A 21,873-nucleotide genomic window follows, 5' to 3' on the forward strand; every position below is an offset into this window, starting at 1 on the left:
TGATCAATGTGTCATCCATGAATTAAATATTGGTAAATTTTGACACTTAACAGATTTAAGATTCATCACTCCACGCAGCCACTGTGCCGACCTTCCCTGGCAGAGTTTATACACCCTTCATGCATCAAACCCACATCCGGAACAGGCACGCTGCCAAACATCTTATGCAAGATTAATCACACTTAAAATGCAGTCAACAGGCTGTGAAATGAGAATGGCGAGCAGGTGGTAATGTTTCTTTACACACAGTGTAGAAGACTAAATAAATGTCAAGCCTGTCTAGATAACATAAAGACCAGAGGCCTCAAATCTAATGTAAAAAAAAAATACACAAGGCCTGTGCCGCTTTCCGTGCACATGTTGGTGCCTACAAAACCAAACTTGATGGGAGAATGTGCACACCTGGGCAGAAACTCTGATCCATTCATGTGCACAAACGTCTGAGAGGCAGAGGAAACTGACAAGGCAGATGGTGCATTTGTGAATAAAATGAAATTAGTACACATATATGAAAGCCTGACTCACACATTTAGTCTCACTTTTAACTGCACGTTACTTCAGAGCCGGTTTAACAGTCAAACCTGCAGTCTTATTCGCGTGTGTGGGATTAGGCAAGCACCTTTTAACTGTAAAATATATGAAATCCCAAATCAAATTCCGCTCAGTATTTCATCAGCACCATCTCGCTATCACATTTCCCACTCCTGGAGCACCGGAGAGCAAGTCAGCCTGTATGCTGCCTCACTCACACCTGTGGTTAGCTGAGCAGTTGCAGTTGTGCGACGCGGCAGGTGGATTTAGGAAGGTTTTGCCGCACTTTACCTATCAACTGTGAACACAGGCCGACTCCATTTAACTTCACACGGGCTAAAATAATGACTTTCAGTGTTAGAAATTCAAGACAAGAAAGTGCATGAAATAACTGCAGATCAAAGTCTCGGTAGCTTTAATCTCCTAATTCTGTGCATGTATAACTAGTCAGATTAGTTGTGGTTCAGTTTTTGTGTTTAAAATTGTGTCTGTAAACACAATCTGTGTCGTGCAGCGCACAGAGTGCACTGAAAACTCTGCGACGCACTCTGTTCCTCTTCCAGTCACCACACCCCGTAGATGCACATGTGGATTGTCTAAATCTGCAGCTTCAACATCTTCTTTTCTTTGATCCCTTTTCCTTCAGCCTACTAATTGGCTGTCCCTTCTTAACCCGCTTTTATTGGATGTCACTTCCTGTTAGATAAAAGTTTTTCCTCTCCACGGTCGCTGAGTGATTAGTCACAGAGCATCAGAGAATCAGATTCTCTCTAACATTGTAGGATTTTTACCTTATAATATAAAGCACCTCAAGATGGTTGTCAGTTGGTGCTGTATAAATAAACCTGGAAATACTGCTTGCAAAGCTGCATGAGGGACGCGGGCACTACACGCGAGTATAAATGGACTGGAAGAGCCATTGATCAGCAGGCTTATTTCAGTTCATTAGTATTCACCAGGTGCTTTGCCTTGACCATTTATGGCATCAAGAAGGCAGAACATTAGGCTGGTCCACATGAGCACATTTCCAGGTGGATTGCGGTTTATAAAGGGAACACTGCATGCAGGTGTGCATGAGCACACGTTTCAGAAATGTGATTATTCCTTTTTGGAGCACGCCATTTTCAGCTTTTGTGCACATGTCCACTTTTAGTATGCTTCCAATGCACTGTTTCATAAATGAGGCTCCAGACAGATAAAACAAATTCACCTAAGCCAAGTTTTGGCAGGGTTGAGAGGAAAACAGACATAATTTCCCTGAGTGCTTGAGTATGTCCCCTTTGTATTGAGCTGCTAATCTAATTACATGTTCAAATATGCAGGACATTGGTCCCCTTGCTCATAAATAAATAAACAGGTAGATAGGCAGTAGCTCGAAATCAATTAACATCGTTTGCACTCAACCAGACAAATCAGAGATAAAGAGACCGCTAGTGTCAAGTGTGTCAGTGACCCCTGCTGTGCATGATGCAATAAAATATTCATTTAAGTGAAAATATTTGTTGAAAGCGGTTTAAGCGCAAAGAGAAACTGCCATTATGCTAATGTGCTAAACATTAAAAACAAAATACTGCTTGAATTACTTTGGTGGGTAGCCTCTAATCTTTAATCATGAGAGGGATTCCAACAAGAGTCAGAGCAGTGGCTTTGTTTTTTAAGATAAGATAAGATAAGATAAGATAAGATAAGATAAGATAAGATAGAACTTTATTAATCCCTCGGGTGGGTTCCTCTGGGAAATTCGACTTCCAAAAAAAGCACAGCAACGACCAAAGTTACAGTTACAGAACTGTTTTCAGCTTTTGTCAACTGATGATCTCTTGAAACTGCACTTCAGAGCTCCGCTGCCTTTCGTGAGACGCCGGCAAAAGAGGACGGAGAATTAAATAAATCATTACGTGCTGTCCGATCCTTTTATTCCATTACATTGTTGTCCATTTTCTTTACTTCATATCCTGCCGCTGTCTCTTGCCGTGCTCATCCTTCAGTCACTTTTCCGCTTCTCCTCCTCTGATCCTGTTCAATTTAATTTCCCAGCTCTTTTCATTAAACATCGTGTCATCCACTTCCCCTCTGCTCGTCCTGCCAGCTCTCACCTGTACGCGCTGTGTGACAACTGGCTTTAATGTGATTTTTTAAAATCATCAAATGATTTAGGCTTGAATTGAAATGTACCTCCCCTCCCCTGTTACCACTCTTCCAGACACATTACATTTCTAACCGTTACCTTCACCGCGCCCCTTTGTCTGTTCACCTCACTGCAAACCTGTTTACCTTGTCCTCGATACAAGCACATGGCCTGGAAGCTCCCCTGCTGGGCTCTAATTGGTGATCGAGATGTGCGCAGGAAGGAGACGGGAGCAGCGTTTGGCCCATTTCTATTCCCTCATCACATTCACAGGGCCACAGTCACATCTGCGTAACCATGGTGATGCTGATAAGGTGACTCATGACTATTCATCAATGGCGCCACCTGATTGGACAGCCCCCGAGAGCCTTGCAAAACGTATTCATCAGCGCAGCCTGTGTCCCTGCTCTACCTCAATATGCCCCTCAGGATGATGAGGAAGCATCTCTGCTTCTGTTTGTTTTTAACACCCGCTTCTTGTCTTCACCTCACCTCCCACCTCTCCCCTCTAATTACCTGTCCTCTCTTCACGTCCCACCTATACGTCTCCCAACGGTCTCTCTCTCGTCTCTAACCCAGTGGTCTGCTCTCTTCGCTCTGTCTCAGTTGATGAAGACATCAATCACGTGCACATGTGACATGAACTCTTGCTCATCTCGCCGTGTCCCTTGCTTCTACTTAGAAATCTTGCATGTATCTCACACAGGTTATTTAATCACCACAATAACGTTGGAGTAGTTTCTGACTAATAACAAAGGGAGAAAAAAAATTATTTAATCATATTTCCCCTGGACATGTTTTTGTTTTTAGTAAAGCGCAGTTTTAAAGCCCCACAAGAGACACCAAATGTGACTCATCAGCCAGTTTTTGTCCCATTAGTAGTGTTATTTTATTCCATTTCAAAGGTCATTTGCTCTTGTCATTATCAGTTTTTCCAGTAACCCTTTTAAATAATGTGCTTTCCTTGATTCAATACAATATTATGAATCAGTTTGAGCGATCTATCTTGCAGGCAGCTGTTCCTTTGGATGTTGTTAACATGATGACCTTTGACCTTAGATCTCCCAAAAGGAGATGCAGGGAGCTCATCAGAGCTCACTGACCTTCAAGTGAAGTAAAGCTTGCAGTTTGCAGACTAAAATCCACAGTTTAGTGCAGAAAGCTGTATTTACATGCATTCGCAGCCCACATCATGTCGTTGGAACTGTAAGGTAGATAATAATACACACCAAGACAGATTGGAAATGTGTGGGAACCTATAAGCGCCAGGCTGTAATAGCCATTTTGACATTTCTATCTAATCTTTCACTATGATTCACACAGAAATGAAAACCATGTGGCAGATTTACAACAGGAATGAAAGTATCATTTTTTTACTCAGCTGAAATCTGTCATTTATATTTTGGCTAATAATCCCACTACAGTGTTTTGTGAAGAGAAATTTTCCGTTTTTATTTTCCTCTCTGATGTTTCAAAGAGCCAAGACGTGGCCCAACATTTGAAGCTCAACCCAAGTTCAAGTGTATGACTGGATATATAGCATCAGTAGTTTTTCTTTCTTATTTTCAAACACAGCAATAAGAGAACAAATTCAGAGAAACATCTTCAGACTGATTCAAAAAATGAATAGAAAATAGAAATAGAAAATAATTTGTTACTAAAACAAGTGTCACAGGTCTCTGTGATTTTTAAGGATGAGCCAGTTTATCAACTATATGATTGCATGTTTCATTAATACATATGCAGGTAATCCTGCTACTGTTTGCTGCTATGCAATACTATCTACCCTCTTATTTCTCCTGCTATATGGGATCTCTGATCTCTGACCTCTCTTGTTTTTCAGGATTACCAGAAAGCTGCCAGTTAAAAATCCAGATGGACAGCGGTCAGTGATGGGCAGCTTGCACATAGCTCAGGGAACATTATGTGAGAGCACAGACATATTCTGTTTAGGTGGTAGTGTAGCTGTCGTGGGGGATGCGTGATGAAGGAGGTATGCACTGAAATAAAAATTCCAGTTTTGAAATGTGTGGAGTTTGTGCTGTAAAGTATAAATACTTCAGGATGTCTAAATAAGAAATGAAGTCATTCATGCTGTCTGAGCATACATGACAGCCAATAAGGATTTAATGTATGCTCAAAGAGCATACAGCTATGAGTTAGCTTCGCTGGCTGTATGTAAAAGATGGGCCTAGCTTTTCCGTCTGAAAAGCAAAAAAAAATCATAAAAGCTGCAGTCGTCTCTGTAATGGCCAGCAGAGGGCGACTCCTGTGGTTGCAAAGAGAGGTCAGATTGTATGAAAGCCTATTGGAAAATGACCTTGCAGCTCATTTGTCCACTTGATGACCTCGGTAAACATTAGGTATGAATAGATTTGCTTATGTCTTATTTGCTGGTTTCTCTTAATGAATACAAATGATGTGTGCATATATAGTATTGTGCAAAAGTCTTGAGCCACCCATCATTTGCAAACGGGCAAACATAAATGGAAATGCAGCATAAAAGACAAAAGCAGAGTTTGTATCATTCTAAAAAGCAATATCTGGTATGACCACCTTTTTTCTTTATCACAGGCAAGCTTTCTAGGGATTTCTTTAAGTAGTCTTCAGGAATAGTTTTGTAGGCTTCATGATGGGGATTCAAAGCTCTTCTTTGGATGTTGGCTTCCTTTTGTTCCATTCTCTGTCAAGATGATCCCCGCTTCAATAATGTTGAGGTCTGAGCTCTGGGGAAGCCAATCATGACTGATAGTGTTGCACTGTGTGTTTTTTACTGCATTGGTAATGTGTTCGGGATCACTGTCATGATGCAAAATGATGGTATTTAATGATGGTTTAAAATCTCACTCTATAGTTCATGTTCATGATGCCATTAATTTTGACAACAACACTGGCTGAAACACAGTCCCAACTCATGTCCAAGATGATGGCTGTAGACACTTAATACTGCACCTCTCTCCAGAGCTCGTCTGCACAACACTGACAGTGATTTGAACCAAAATTCCAACTTTGGATTCGTCATTTCCTAAAATCTGTTGCCACTGATTTTCTGTTCAGTGCTTGTGTCATTTGGCATACATCACCTCCCTATTTCTCCCTATTCTCCATATTTAGGAATGGCTTCTTCACAGCACCCTTCCACTGAGACCATTTCTGATGAGGCTTCAGTGACTGGTCAGGTCTTCGCTGGATCTTTTCACAGCATGACTTTCAGATACTGTACATCTGCTGTAGATAACTTTATAGGTCGGCATCTTTTGTGTTGTTAGGTGCCTTTTTATGATTCATAGGTTGGTAAATGGCTTAACATAAAAAAAGATCACATTACCCTGAAAATGGTCTGGTTCAAGGAGTGGACTGAAAAAAAAGCAAATGTGAAAAAGCATCTGATGTCCAAAGACAATCTTTGGATGACCTTTACCAAGCCTGGAGAACTATTGCTCAAGACCACTAATATGTTTTATATCCAGTCTGCCGTAAGCTTGTTAGTTGTGTTGTATTTGTAGTGCAAAACTAATCAGTTGATTATCAGTTAGTTGACTGAGGGAAAAATAATTGGCAAATATTGAGAAAACTGGTTTGAAACCATTTTAAGGAACAATTTGCAAACAGAATCTAAATTAATATTCTCTTGTGAAAATTTGCTTTCTCATGCTAAGTGAGAGAATCTCACAGTGTGTCTTTGCTTTGTAATGGATAACGAGAAATGTCACATCAGGTCAGGCTCTTGAAAAGTTTTTTTTTTTTTACATTCAATGAACCAACCAATTACTCTGGAATGAAAATAATCATCGAGGAAAATTAAAATTAAATTAGTCACTGATGATGATGACTGCATGACTAATTAAACCCTAAAAACATGATTGCCGAGGTGAAAAACATTTGTCAGTCAACAGCACAGCTTCTTACGTATAACAGTCCCAGTAACCCAAGCTCTTTATCATCATCTAAAAGAAACCACTGGCCTTTAATCACAGAGTGATGAACAAAAAGATTTAATTTGTGTAGGAAAAACATTGACTCTGCCATTTATAAAGCTAATGTTAACATACATGAAGGCAAAGGTGTACATATGGAGATCTTTGAGGCTGGACTACATTTTATATGAGGTTCATTTAAAAGAAATCATGCTCATATTGCAGGTTTATAGCAAACATTGAAATGCCATTTTCGTCTGGGCATGCAAGGGAATTTGTGTTTTATTAACACATTATGAAGACTAAGATGTTTTCAAAAATAAAAAATAAAATGCACTATCTTCCTAACCCTTACAAAAAGAGACCTCTTATTTTTTTTAAATCACAAGTTTGTTTGTTTTTCACTAGATTTCACAGACCAACCCTATAAAATGTACATATTTAGTACATTTAATTTGAGGTATGTCTTCCTCTCAATGTGAGCCAAGCAGTTACCCATTTGAGCATGGACTCTACACATGTCCAGATGTGTTGTTGAATTGCTCTCTGTTCCTGAACGAGTGTGACTGTGCAATGGTAGTAGCTGCCTCGGATAAACATGTTGACCCACTATGTTCTAGGCATGCTCAGAACATAGTGGACATATCAGGACTAAATGCTGGCTAAAGAAGTCTCTGATTATGCTTCTCATCCAGCAAGGATCTGGCAGTGTGTGGGCGTGCAGTGTCCTGCTGAAACAGCTGCAGGGCAGTGTGCTGCTGTGAGAATAGCAAAAGTACAGGCTCGAGCACCTTGATACCTCTGTCCAGTCAGATCTGCACCAAGAACAAGCAGAGTTGGTGCTCGCATGGATGCAAACCTGCAGCAACAACTCCGACACATATACCAACATTCAAAATCCCAATAGCCCAGCCTTGGTCAACTTTAGCGATGGCTAGGCTGTGCATACACTGTGGCAGTGAAATTAAACAAATTCTGTGGTGTACAAGTGCACAAATTACAAATCCCTCCATTAACCAAAAACGACTTCCTGAACACGTTTGGCTTTTCAAAGAAATAAGAATTATAGACCAAGAAATGGATTTAAAACAAAGATTAAAAATGTATTTCAAGACACTGAACTTGTACAACAGAATCTTTTTGGCTTATGAAGACAGAAAACAGAGAATACTGAGATGTAAATGCATGTAAAAAGGAAAAAAATCAATAAAGCTGCAAAAATTGCAAAGCTGGTGTTCACTCACGCTGTCTCGCTGGCTGTCGTCCCCGGACCGGTCATCCTTTTGCATGGTGCGGGCCACCTCTGGCAGGGCTCAGTCAGTCAGAGTTAATCAAAAAGTGGGCTAACAAAACAAAAAGAAATAAAAAAAGATATAAGTATTATTTGTACCCATTTCACACATTTGTATTAACCTAATGTCATTATCAAACTGGTGATGTAAAGTGGTATAAAAAAATCCAAAGTTCTGCTTGTTCTTCGTGAAGATTAAACCAAATGGAAAAAAACAGATAAATATTTAAAGAATTTATACACTGAGTGTGGAGTTTCTAAAATGTACTACTTATTATTTTCAGGTAAGAAAGCAGTAATTTGACAGGCTGAGGCTCTTCCACCTCCTGGCAGCTTTGTGGTTTCAGAATATGAAAGCTTTGATCTCCCAAACAACATGCACATGTGTATACATGTGCATGTATGTGTGCGTGGTAAATGGGGAACATAATGTCCCGAGTGTGTTGGTAAGAAAGGAGGCATGCTGGGATCCACTGGCCTAATAGGATGCATTAGAGTGTAAAATGTAAAGGTCAGTGAATTATCAGCCAGAGTTGCACAACCCTTTTTTGTTTACCTGGCCTAATAACCCAGAGCCTACACCTGTCTCATTCTCTCTCTTCTTCACTTTCTTTCTCTCTCTGCCACACACACACACACACACACACACACACACACACACACACACACACACACACACACACACACACACAGATAGGACCAACTGTGTTTAAATGGATGTCCAGAACCATTCCCAGAGCCTAAAGTGTTTTGACACATGCACAAAATCCGGTGTAGCTCCAAAGAAATGAATAATCTAATTGGTATGGTCTGTTTGCTGCATAGATAAATAGTCTATTTGAGTGTTAGCATTCTTGTCATCTCTTGTTTTTATGCACCTGCGAGAAGCATCAAGAAAGTAATCAGACAATTCAGAATTCCTCGTTTCACTCTCTCCTGCGGTTCTGCCTATATTTCTGTCAAGGCTAGTGCGAATCCATATGTGGATTTCTCCAACAGCAACTTCTTCCGTCTGTGTTCCGCATGAGTGGTACCCAGCCAAGCAATGAATTTTTATCAGCCATATAAAGCAACCTATATACCTTCACATCACTTCTTATTTACTATATTTACTGTTTCCATGGCCCACGAGCCCAGGTACAACAGCAACTCCATTCTGTCCCTGCCTGCCTGACAGGACTCAGCAGAAGTATTGCTTTTTATGTTAGTCCAAATCTTAGTACTCATCATCATCATGAACATAGGGTAAACATGTTCTTCACTAAGCATGCACAGGCACCTAAAATTTACACACAATGATAATACTCAGACATTTTCACAGACAATTTGCATTCAAACAATGTAACAAACACACAACAATGTAATGTAAGGCACACAAGGCAGATTATAGTGCATGCAGAGCACAACACAACCTCAGGGCAAACCACAGCCTTGACCTATGCCGAACGCTCATGATCAACTATTTGTTCATTTGTTAACTGTTATGAACCCATACACTTCCCCACATTTACTACAGGTCATGCATTTCAACTGTTTTGCTTCAGTGTTTTCTGATTTAGCTTTAGTTTTAAAGTGCCATGAATGAATAAACAACAAAGATGCAAATAAATATTTGTTTGAATCTCTTATTTTACTTTTCCTCTACAGTCACCTCTTTCGTGACAATGCAAGGGCCTGTGATTATGCTGTCTGCATGTTCTACCAGTGCCCGTCTGGAAAACCCTGTCAATTATTTTGAATTTGGTTATGTTGCAGTTTGGCAACACTATGCAGCTATTTATCAGTCAGTGCAGCTCAATGCTACCAGACTGACAATGCTGGAAAAACTCTGACAGACAAATTGGTAAAAACATTCTGTAAAGTTTCATAATTGTAACCTGAAGAGTCGAGATACCATCATCTGACAAAACCCATCCACAGACAGACATATAAATACCTGCCAAAGAGCTCAAAATGGCCTTTGAGGTAGTCACCGCAACAGCAGGTTTCTCCAGGACCAGATTTTCCCATTATTGCACAAACACACACCAGCTGTGTTATTTTTGTGCTTACACACCATAAAAAAATACTTCATATAACAAATGTAAAAGAGTGTGTGGCAAGAATGTAAAGTGGGCCTGCATTTAAAAATGGAGATAGCAACAGTGACATCATCCATTGGTTTATGGAGATTGAGTGGAGAAACTTGTTTGGGGTTTTGTTTGTTTGTTTTTTAATGGATTTTAATGGAGAGTCATTGCCAGCTAGCTTGCTTAGCTAAATGCATCTGCAGAGTCACAGCAACAGAGGCTTAGAAATCGGTCTTGCAACCACCAGTTGTGAGGGGAAAATGTGTATTCGCTGACAGGTTGTGAGTGGCTACAGTGCCAGTCATACAGGGCTTCGGGCTGGTCATCAACACCCTGGTCATTAACTACCTATGGTAAAACATGTACTCCTCACCCCGCCCCCAAAAACCTCCTTGTGACTGCTTTGATAGTTAGTATATTGCTGTAATCACAGTTTGAATGGAAGTGACAGACGTGTCTACAAACATTGTTTTGTTACAGTGAAAAGTCCAAAACGACGTGGACATGAGGAAGGTGTGCCTTCAAAGTAAAGGTTTTGACTCAACAAGTTTCAAAAGACTCAACTTTTACTTTGAAGTCACGTTTTCAAGTATTACTGCCACTCGTCTAATAGTTAGCAAGTGTTTGCAGACAAATATAAAATATACTGGGAACCACCAGTGCCCCCCCTCAGACACACCTATGCTATCAATTTCAAAATCCCACTTTGCTTTGTTCTTGAGTTATTTCATTCATAACATTTTCAGAAAACTTGACCTCTTACCTTGACCTTGAGGTCAAGGACGCTGAGATTTGAACTTGTCAGAGACTTTTGAGAGAATTTTTTACAGTGAGAGAATTTTTTGCAGTGGTAAGAAAATACAAGAAACTGTAGCCATCTGCTAGCAACCAAAGGAATTAGTAGGAGGATTTGGGTGCAGGGCGTAGTTTGCAACCAATTTCACCCAGTGACAACCAGTAACATCCCAGGAACCACCTCCAAGCAGTTGGGCAATACACAACTCCCTAGCAAGCAGTGGCTGCATCATGTTCAATACGGTCGACAGCTCTTGAGCAACGTGTGCATGAAATATGTACACTAGAATTATGTTCATACAAGGGAATTCTGGACTTCTTGGAAGGGGCTTTAATGTTGAAATAGATAGCTACAAGATTAGTTGAGGTGAATTTGGGATTTTTAACTTGGATTTCTGTAGAGCTTTCTCACAAGGTTAAGCCCACCTTGCTGCTGAAGTTGTATAAACACGAGAGGTTGTATCATGTGCAATATGGACATTGTGCAGCGCTCATGAGTCAGCCAATCCATCCATCCAGTAATCATAAAAAAATATGTGCACAAATACATGACATCTGTACATCTTTCAAAGTATTTATTTTGCCATGACAACACACACACGCACACAGAAGTTGAAAACAGCCACACTGTTTTGGCTTTTAAGGGGAAGAAGCTCTTAAGGAGAATGAAGCAGACTTCTCTTCCCTCGCCATCTCTCGAAGTCTCTCTGGTCCTGGCCGGGAGCCCAAATCTGATGATTCCTCAAAATAATCAGAAGAATTTCAGCCTTGAAAGCACTGGGCTAATTTAACAAAAACGGAATCAACAGGAGACATGGCTCAGCTACAAATACACAGAGAGAGAAATAGAAGGATAAACGGCATCGCACTCTACATCTCAGCCAGCTATTATTATTCACCTTGTTATAACACGCTGCTGGGAGCTACGCTAAGTGGATGAGAAGAATACCAGCATGTAAATTCTCAATTAAAAGTGCAGACAATAATTACAGTTATCTGAACTGTGCTATAAGGATTGGTCATGCATGCCTGCACTCCTGACAGAAAGTCTAAATAAAGAGTCAAAAAAATAATAATAACAATGGCACACTCTCTTCCGGAAACAGCAACACCTCCCCGACAATTTACTTGTCTAACTGATCTCTCACAGACATACGAGTCAGCAGCACCAGAGTTTGTGCATTAAAACAAATCCTTTTGTTATTTTTGTTTTGAAGACAAAGGGTCCTTCTTGCTTGTGTGTCTGAGTGCATGTGCTGGATCAGCGCAGCAGAGCATGTGCCTGCACCGCGACCACAGGGGGCTGATTTCTGTCTGAGCTCAAGCATTAGTTACACAAGGCACGATTAGACTTACACATCCCCAAATCCAGACATGAGAACTGCCCTCTGCTGGTGCCAATTTCTTCCCATGTCCCTTTGATACATCCTCTGTTGGCTTTTTCAATTAACTTCCTGCCACCTTTAGGAGAGCAATGAGAGTTTATCCTGTATAATCACATTAGGCGAGAGAGCAAAAATACAATGAGGCACTGTATGGCCCCGCTCCCCACACCCAACTCAGTAGTAGAAGGTCACGACTGTCTAATATGCTCTAAATTTTAACTGCTGTTTGAAATGTGTCTTTTTTTTTCTTGTTGAGAGCTCACAACTGGTTATTGAATAATCCCTCAAAAGTAGCTCAGCCTTTTATTGTAGCCGTTCAATCAGCTGAGATGAGCAGACACTGCGGCTTTTGTTGAAATAGCCAGTCGCTTTTATTCTCTTTGTAGGCTGATCTGCCTAGACTCTATTAGTCAGTCTAGGCAGTCTTTTTGTACAATTTGTCAAGCTAATATCCAGTTGATTTAGTCATTTGATTTTGGTCACTGATTGCTGCTTTAAGATCGCTGTTCAACCCCTTTTGAAGTAAGATGAGCTCTCGCACGGAGGAATAAACTGATTTTTTTTTAAAAAGAAGTAGAAGAAGAAACCTGGCTTCTCAGTGCTGAGCAGCAAGCAGCTGTCTCCCCACTCACTGACTAAAACATAAGCTGAAACAAGGCAGTGGCTCCTCCAAGTGGTGCTCTGATTGTTAGTTATGACAGTAAAAGCAGAAAAGATGAGGCTGAACTTGTAAGGAAACAGCGATGCCGACGCCTTTATTTGCCTGACCTTGTCTTGTCCTATATACTAAGGGCAGCCATTTACTGCCATTCATTACATACGTCAGCTAACCAAACCACTGAAGGGCACACACACACAAACAAACACTCACTTATACTCAAAGGCATGCCACTGTAGATTTGCAAACACGCGCCCTTGGAACACAACACACAAATTATAGATGTGTGCTGTCACTTCAGGAGGGATTGTGACAGTCCTTATTCTCTACTTCAAAAATATACACTTTATCTTATGCAAAGCTCCAATTCACTGTCAAGCACGGACGAATGGAAAGCGTCTGTAATAAAGCCATATCTGGCAGAACAGCACAAATTTCCTCTATTCATTATTGCAGCGCTCTGTTGACAGTGATGAAGTCTTTGCGGCAGCTCGAAACAATTCCACAGCAAGTCGACCGTGAAAATACAACAACATTTTACCTGAAATGTAAATTGGCTACCACCCCTCAAGCCTCCTTAAAAATAATTGTCTTATATTCCACCTATTGTCTGACAGACCCAGGCGTGACTCAGACACTACACTGTTTTCTTGTTGTGTAGTGAAATTGAGGTCGTCACACGTGGGAGTATTTCGAAAACAATTCGATATTCAGCTGCGCCGTGACAACAAAGTGCCATCTGATTGAATTTCCTTCAATTTTAGGCAATTCAGACACACGTATTGGATCGCTCACCGCTAAAAAAAAAAAAAAATTGATTGGTGTTATATTTTTAAAAATCGTTGAACGCTTAAAAAAAGACAATACATTTCCGAGATCATCTGAAGACCAACTTTAGAGTCACTGAGATCTTTCCTAAAGCACTAAAATACAACCTGGTTTTATAGCAAAGCATGAAATAGTCATGAAAAAATAATAAATATGTTTTGTTTTTGCACAACTTTGAAATGAATGTAGTTTAATAGCAGGTATACAGGCAGACCCATAATTTAATGGACAGACACACACATACATGTCGCACTGGCTATGAAAAAAGTGACAACTGTTGTGTTTTATCTCAAACGATCACTTTTTCTCACCCTAACCAATTCCTAAACTCTAAACAATGGCTAAACCTTTCCATTACTGATGCAATCACCACCACCACCACGCCCTCCAGATTTCAAATGTGGATGGAAAACCTTGAAAATTAAAGGTGGAAGATTTGTGTCCAGTAAACCGATAAAAAAAGAGTCCATTGATTAGAGCAAACGCAGTGAAAGGATTTAAAAAGTGTGAAGAAGTGCATAGATTTTGAACTTAGAACTACATGTTCATGATTTTTTACAGGTTCTTTCTATTGATACAGACCTCCCCCACTGCTATTCATACTACACCAAATAGTTACTTAATAAAAAAGTAACTATTTGGGCAAGATACTGAACCCTGAGTTACCCCTGATGCACCCATGTGAGTGCAGGAATGCTTGGGTAAAAGTCTCTAGAAGTGCATAAGAAAGTGCTTGGTTTGTAGTAAGAAAGCTCTTTCTATTAAAACAGTAGAAAAGCATTATAAGCATTAGTAGTCCATTTATTTCACAAACTGCCTAAAAGACTTTTATAAACCATGAGTTGGAATATACAGTGTGGAAGGTTATGTGCTGTAAATTTATATAACTTTACAGTTTTAACTGCTGCAGCTGCTGTCAATCTTCCATTTTCACCAAAGACCACCTCTTCAGTTTAAGAAGTCCTTGAATTCATGACAGTTTTCAAACCCTTTGACCTTTCATATCTAACCTATCGCTTCTGGCAACTTCTCCAATTTATCATAGTTAATACAGCACTAATTGTCTCATTAAACCACTCTAATCAGAGGGCTGATCCCCCTCCTCCCCTCATACAGGATTTTGCTCATTAGGTTCAGTTTATCCACTGCACTGCAATTCTTGTGAAAAGAGCAGAAAATGTTCTGGGTCTCAGAGGGGAGCTTTCTAAAGCCTGAGACCATTACCAGGTAAGTGGTGTCTATTGGAAGATAATGCTGAGTAAAACTGCAGAGCTACAGTCAAACAATTTTGGAGACTGTTGGGAACTAATAGGATAGCTTAGAGTCTATTGGCTTGACTTATTTTTTTACGTGTTCCCTATTGCAGGTCCATTAGCTTAATGTAAGCACAATACAAAGCCAGTGGTGTACCCCATTAGTATATCATGTATATGACTTAATAATTGTTTAAAGAAAATTTCCCATTGCTCTCAGCAATTACAGATAATGGTTTAATGGTCTTTTATCAAAACTTGTGAGTGAATGTTCTGATAAATGCACCAGTCACTGAACGGTGCACTTTTGTGCACTTTCACTGCTTGGTTCAGTTTTCATCAGCCTCGCATACAGCCTCAGAGGGCAGCTGTTGTCAGGAATAATGCACAGAGAAAGCCCTTGTGTGCTACTGCCACATGACAGTATTATCTTCCTGTACTGTATTTACAAAATGTTGTATTGTGTTTGCAGGCTGTAAACTTGGATCAAATAAAATGTATCTCATCCTATTTGAGACAAATGTAGCTGGAGATTACAGTATAATACAGTAGAACTCGTTTTTTCTCTCTTTACAAGGTATTGATGATCTCAGGACTGCTGTATTAAAAAGTGAATTGGAGATGCTTTCCTATGCTTTCATCTCCTTGGTTTTTAGTTTTGAGGCCTCCACCTACATAATCAAACTCCTCCACCCCTATTCTCCAAGCCAGGTTCTCAGGGTCTCAGATCAGGGCCTTCTTCTGATTCTCTGTACCCAACTTAAAAGCTCCTTAGCTAAAAAAAAACAACCTTTGGAACAACTGACCACTCCCACTTTGCACCTGTGGCTCATTTGGTCAGTCAGGCATTTGAGCAGTCTTTGTGTTTTGTTTTGTGTTGTTTTGGTTTTCATTGGTGCATCTATAAAACACTTTCTGCTGATAAGCAGCTTTGCTGTTCCATTGCTGCCCCCTTGTCTTCATTTGTTAGTTGCAGTTTACCAGAAACTTCATGATGTATACTTTAAGTGCTGATGTTGTGTTTGTGGCTTGCTTTGCTGACCCCTGGTGGCCAAAATATATACATATGAAATTATGCTGGGCTGATAATGATTTAGTGTCATTAACAGCATAGTATAATATTACATTTATGCAAAAAAAATCATTGCAGATTCTGCATATAAATGTGTATATATTTCTATCTATTTTATTGTCGGATACGTCCTATACTGCAGATGCATGGAAGAAGTGTTTTGCTTTAAACTTCCAGCAGAGGCTCCCAGAGAACCAAGATTTATTTCTTGCCTTCTACTCTGTATAAATTTTAAAATGACAAAACTTAATGATATTATAAGACATGCTGCAAAACAATATGCTTTTGAATACGAAGCAGCGATATATATTCACTATATGCTGCTTCTAGAACAGGTTTTTCTTCTATTTCCGCTAATATCAAATTGCAGAGTTGTAAATATTTGTGGTTTTTCCCTGAGCTGTGATACCCAAAGACAAAGTCTGCTATCCAATGTCCCCCCTAAACACATGGTACTAGCCCTGTTGACATCATCGACCCCAGGCATTAGAAGGCCCTGCAGAGCTGGTGATGAGTCACTCCTGTCGGTCCAGGCCAGTAAAAAGCAGCAGACACACAGTGGTGGGGCTCTATTGCAACTTGCATCTCTTTCATCAGATGTGATTCGATATGCACGCTGATGACCAGCAGGACAAAGAAATGAAGCAAGGTCACGAACCCGCGTCTGCTGGTTTCTTTCCATGTAATGACCCGGCTAGCCTGACAACTCCATGCTTTCACAAGAGCTCGTGGGTAAAATTCTGCAAGCTAAATATGAGAAAGATTTTGGAAGTAGCCTTTCATAATCACATACAGTTGATTTTAAACTTGAACTGCAAGTTGTTGTACTTTAATGTAATTATTTTATTAAGTCATACAATTAACTAGAAGAACCTTTAAATGGATTGTCGGTTATTGTAAACATCACAGTCGACAGTCTTCTTATCAGACGTGTGATACACAAACTGTTCCACACACACATACGCACGAATACACACTTCAGGGGGAAAACAAATGTGTCAAAGCACATTAAAGCATTTCCACCTGAGGCTTTTCATGGTATTTCTCTTGGCTCAGTAGCTTTATCTCGTGCGAATTTCTGCAGTGTTAGTGTTGCACCTTTTCTGCCCCACAATATTTTAACAGGCAATTTTTATTCCAACTGAATGAACACAGCTCTGCCGAGTGCCTAGGCTTGTGGGGGTTTTTTTTTCTATCTGTAGTACAAATGAAAAACTTTTTAAAATATAAAATATTACATTTAGTTGGTAATTTCTTGATTTGATCCTTAATTTAAGCAGTGTTAGTGCTGGTCTTCTGCACACTCCAACGCTTCAGGTCAAAATTGCCATAAAGCAAGCAAACAAGATACAAGTAAACAAAAGTGGCAGACTTTAGAGCATTAGAGTAATATCAGAAATAATGGTGATTGGGCCCCTACAGGCAGACATTTTCACTCAGCTGGGAATGAAATCAGCGTGTGTGGCTGCACTGATGAAAAGGGGTGGTGATAGGGAGCGGAAACTTCTACAATAGAGAGGCCTATTTCATATATCATCTGCAAACAGTGTATTCTGAAGGATTCAATGATGAACTGTTATTGTCCATGTCTGTAGTTCTTATTAAAGATCCTACCACCTGTATAGAGACTGACTATTGTAGTTCCATGTAATGGTTTGGAGATAATCATTGATTTTCAGATGTATACTTGAGCTTATTCAGACAGAATATTTCATTTAGGATTTTTTTTTTCTGTTATGGGTTTTCTAATGTGGGGTGGGGATGGTACATTTTAATACCTTGATAGAAAAACACACAATGGAACAGTGTTAGTCATGGTTTGGTTTCCCCAGAGTCTAGACCTCAACATTATTGACACAGTGTGGATCATCCTGACAGAGCACACAACAAAAAGCACATTCAAGCTTGTTAGAGTTGTAAAAACTCTATTTTTGCCTTATATACTGCAGTTATATACTGAGTTAGCATATGTTTCCATAAGCTGATATACTAAAAGCCTGTATAGATACACTACCTACAATTTTTACACATAATTGTGAGCATTTAAAATTCAAACTATAGTTTTTACCTCGAGTTTGGTGATATGTGTTTCATCATTTGTGTCTGCAGGGAGAAGCCTTGCTCTTCATGTGGTTTACAACAGCTTAGCTTTGAAGGGGAAAGTGCTTTTGTTAGCTAACTAGCTAGCGAGCAAACATTCAGGAATATTTGGAGTTAACTGTGTATCTAGATGCAAGTTAGGCCTACAGGTGATAAATAATACATTAAATGCCTTTAATCCTCAAGTGACCAAGCTATCATAACTGAATGAGGTCATTTTAAATTTCATTTTACACAGGAATACTTTCAATGGCTACATCAGGTTCTGTAGAGCACCCCCGGGCCATGGACTGGTTTGGTACTGGGCTGCGAGAGTTGAGGCTCGGGTGTGAAATTTATAGTTTTCAGGGTTTTTATCGGTTTTTATTGTTATTTTTTTGTTGTGTTTATCGTTAACTCGGTTTCCCTGGGTCTTTTCCCATGTGTAATGAATAAATCTTTTTTTGTACTGGTACTGGTTTTATGGACACCTTAAGGCCAGTCCGTGAAAATATTGTCAGACATAAACCGGTCCGTGGCAAAAAAAAAAAAGGTTGGGGACCGCTGCTGTAGAGAACACTTTGAAAAGCTACAGTACCTAGATAGCTAGATCATTGTGTTACAGCATTTACAATAAACAACAAATAACTAACAGTTGAAATAAAAAGTAAAAGAAAAGTAAACAATTAAGTTAGGTAAAAATAGTAAAAGTAGGACAGTAAGAGTGTAAAAGGAAAATGCCATTGTAGGAAATATTATCACCCCAGCCATCTCTACATGTTAAGTCAGTGCTCATTACTACATAATTTAAGGAAGACAGTGATCCAATCTGCTCCTTTATTTTGTAAGGCTGGGGAGAAACATTTGTTTGCTGATTCTGACCCCATGCAAAAATGGTAAATGGCCTGTATTTGTATAGCGCTTTACTAGTTCCTAAGGACCCCAAAGCGCTTTACACATCCAGTCACACACTGGTGATGGCAAGCTACATGGTGGCCACAGCCACCCTGGGGTGCACTGTCAGAGACGAGGCTGCCGGACACTGGCACCACCGGGCCCTCTGACCACCAGCAGAAGGCAACGGGTGAAGTGTCTCACCCAAGGACACAACGACCGAGACTGTCCAAGCCGGGGCTGGAACCGGCAACCTTCCGATTACAAGGCGAACTCCCAACTCTTGAGCCACAATCGCCCCAGCAGAAATACATTTGGTTATGTTGTCATGCTTTATTGCAATCATATACCCTCAGTTTACATTAAACTGGAAAACCTTTGTTGGCCAACACTGCTTATGACAGCAGCATTTCCCAATATTTAATTAATTTGTTTGTTATTTGGTCCAGTCATAAATTAAACTCTGATGAAATAAAATGCTTTTACAGCTTAACGCTCATATCGAGCAATGACTTTTGTCTAGAGCCAGATGTAACACTAAAAGAAAGTTAAAATATACAACACCTGTAAATCTAATATGATCATTTTTCTTTCTTTATAAGCAATATGAAATTATGCAGCAACAACCCTAATAGATTCTAGCAAGCAAGCTTGCATCTTAGTCTTTACATTGGTTCCCAGTTGATTTTAAAATGCATTTTAAACTTTTCATGCTTAAATACATATGACTAAATGGACTAGCTCACTAACTTATTCTTGTTCATGCTCAAAATTAGATTGAGAACTAGGGGGAGCAGTCTACCACCACACTACTGCAGCTACATTTATCTTACCCTGTGGACTTTTCGGTTTAACCAGGTCTCCTGGGAAGAAAAACTTTAAAATCAGAGTATAGCAGGAAGTCAGTTAAACTTATCTGGACAATTATGTATCAGAAGAGGTTCTTAATCAGTTACAGCTGCTTTTGTGTTAATTATATTAACAACAGGTTCACTAGAGGGGCAACAATGAGACAAACCCCAAAACAGGAATGGGTTTATAGGTTAGGGCCACTGACATTTTTTCCCTCCTCATTTTTTTCCGACTGTTTTTTGCATTTGCCTAGGCTCAGTGTCTCTACTGGTAGCATGACATACGGTGGCCCCTAGAGACAAAGCACGTGCAAACTCCAAAACACTTGCAAACTCCAAAACACTTGCAAACTCCAAAACACATGCAAACTCAAAAACACATGCAAATTCCAAAACACAATGGAGGTGCTCCAGGACGCTAGGGGCAGTGTTGTTGCAAAATAAACGGCAAGTTTGTCTGTATGGGACGGTCTAGTCTCCATCTCGCTTCCCAGGTTGCCTAGCAACCATAATACTAACCGCTGGAAACGTGTCATACAACTTTGTTTGACAGAAATGAAGGAGAACATATTTTGTTAATTTGTTTGTTTGTTTCTACAAGAGCTTTGTGTGATTTGATAAGTATCTGAGGCTGAGACCACAGGACAGTAAAACATGATTTTTGGGCTTCATTTCTGTACTGAACAGTCATTTAAGATTAGTTAGTAAATAACAATTAGCTAATGTTGTTCATGAGACTAAAGTCATATCACTTTGGTAATGTAAATATAATATGGCCAATATTAAAGTTATTATATTAATCATTATTAGCTATTACAGCAGTGAACATGAACTCTGTGCCAAATACTGAGCCTCAGTACAGATTCAAGTTGCAGTTATTTATATGTCTTATCACCTTAAATCTTCACTCAAAGACAAGTGTCTTTGACAGTGTATATATAGGTGTATCATATATAAGAGACAAATGTTGTTCCTTCAGTACGTTGGCATTACTAAATTTGCCGAAAAATATAACGGTGTACAGAAAGAGTTGAGCGCGCACAGGCAGAAATGTTGAGAGCGTAAGCAGCACATTGCGAGCAAGCGCAAGTGCAAATACTGAGCGACAGGGGCTGCTAGCAAACACTGAAATACATTTTTTTTTTTTTTTTTTTTAAATGACATCAGAAACAGCAGTATGCGACATTACGTGATGGCAGAGCTTCAGTTCATCCTTTGTCATTTTTTTTTTTTTTTTTTTTTTTAAATAAATAGGACAGGGGGAATGAATGAGAGAAAGAGGGGGAGAGAAAGAAAGAAAACCAAAGGGGAGAAGAGACGGTGAGAAGGGGGGGGAAGAGAGAGAAAAAAAAAAAAGAACTCCTGGGTCACCTGTATGGAGAAAAAAAAAAAAAACAAACAAAAAAAACAAACAGAGGAGACAGCAAACAACAAAGAGTAACATAATAATAGAGAAAACAAAGCACCATCACAATAAACTAGCTAGTCATAGATATCAGTATTTACTAAATAATAAACGATATTGTGCAGCACGCAAGATAGACAGCGCACAGTGTGCTTTGAGGCAGCAGCCAAGAAAGCTTTAGTCCGCGTCTGTGAATACCCATGTGTGCATACCTGTGTGGATCAGCATGCTTGCATTCCAAAGGTTTCTCCATGTAATGATCTGCTAGGGAGTGTGGGGGGGCCACAGCCCCGTCCTCCAGGGTGTGAAGCGGGTATGGAGGAGATCAAAACTCCAGACATCCAGAGGCCCCCAGAACACAAGAGACCATGGAAGACCAACAGAGGGGCAGCCGCGCCACTGTTCCAGTAAGAGCTGAGGAGAGTCCCAGATGAGGGCTCGCCCAGCAGCCGCGGAGCAGAAGTCAGGGGGAGTTGCAGTGACGCGCCCGTGAGCTCCGCCGGCCCCCAGCTGTGCCTGAGTGACCGAGCCCCAGGCCGAGAGGCCGGGGGCACCCCACCTCCAAAGGGGCCCGAGCGAGCCCCAGGCCCCAGGCCCCGACAAGCGGCCGCCAAGGAGTGAGCCGGTGTGTACCCGGACGCCCACCCCCAGACACAAAGAACCACCAACACACCGACACCTGAGGGAGTCCGCCACCGGCAGGGGAAGTGGTGGTGG

The 21,873-nt window shown here is 40.3% G+C and overlaps 1 protein-coding gene across 1 annotated transcript in view; it reads right to left on the reverse strand.

The window, feature by feature from the left end:
• The window catches only part of pde4d (phosphodiesterase 4D, cAMP-specific), a 209,862-nt gene that overhangs the window by 178,684 nt on the left and 9,305 nt on the right, over positions 1–21,873 (reverse strand). The window contains exon 2 of the mRNA XM_080892995.1: positions 7,821–7,919. Within this exon, the coding sequence (XP_080749121.1) occupies positions 7,821–7,865 (45 nt within the window). The 5' untranslated portion in view covers positions 7,866–7,919. The remainder of the gene's footprint in view (positions 1–7,820; positions 7,920–21,873) is intronic.

This window comes from Rhamphochromis sp. 'chilingali' (assembly GCF_963969265.1).
Source record: "Rhamphochromis sp. 'chilingali' genome assembly, chromosome: 10".
In the NCBI taxonomy this organism is placed as follows: domain Eukaryota; kingdom Metazoa; phylum Chordata; class Actinopteri; order Cichliformes; family Cichlidae; genus Rhamphochromis; species Rhamphochromis sp. 'chilingali'.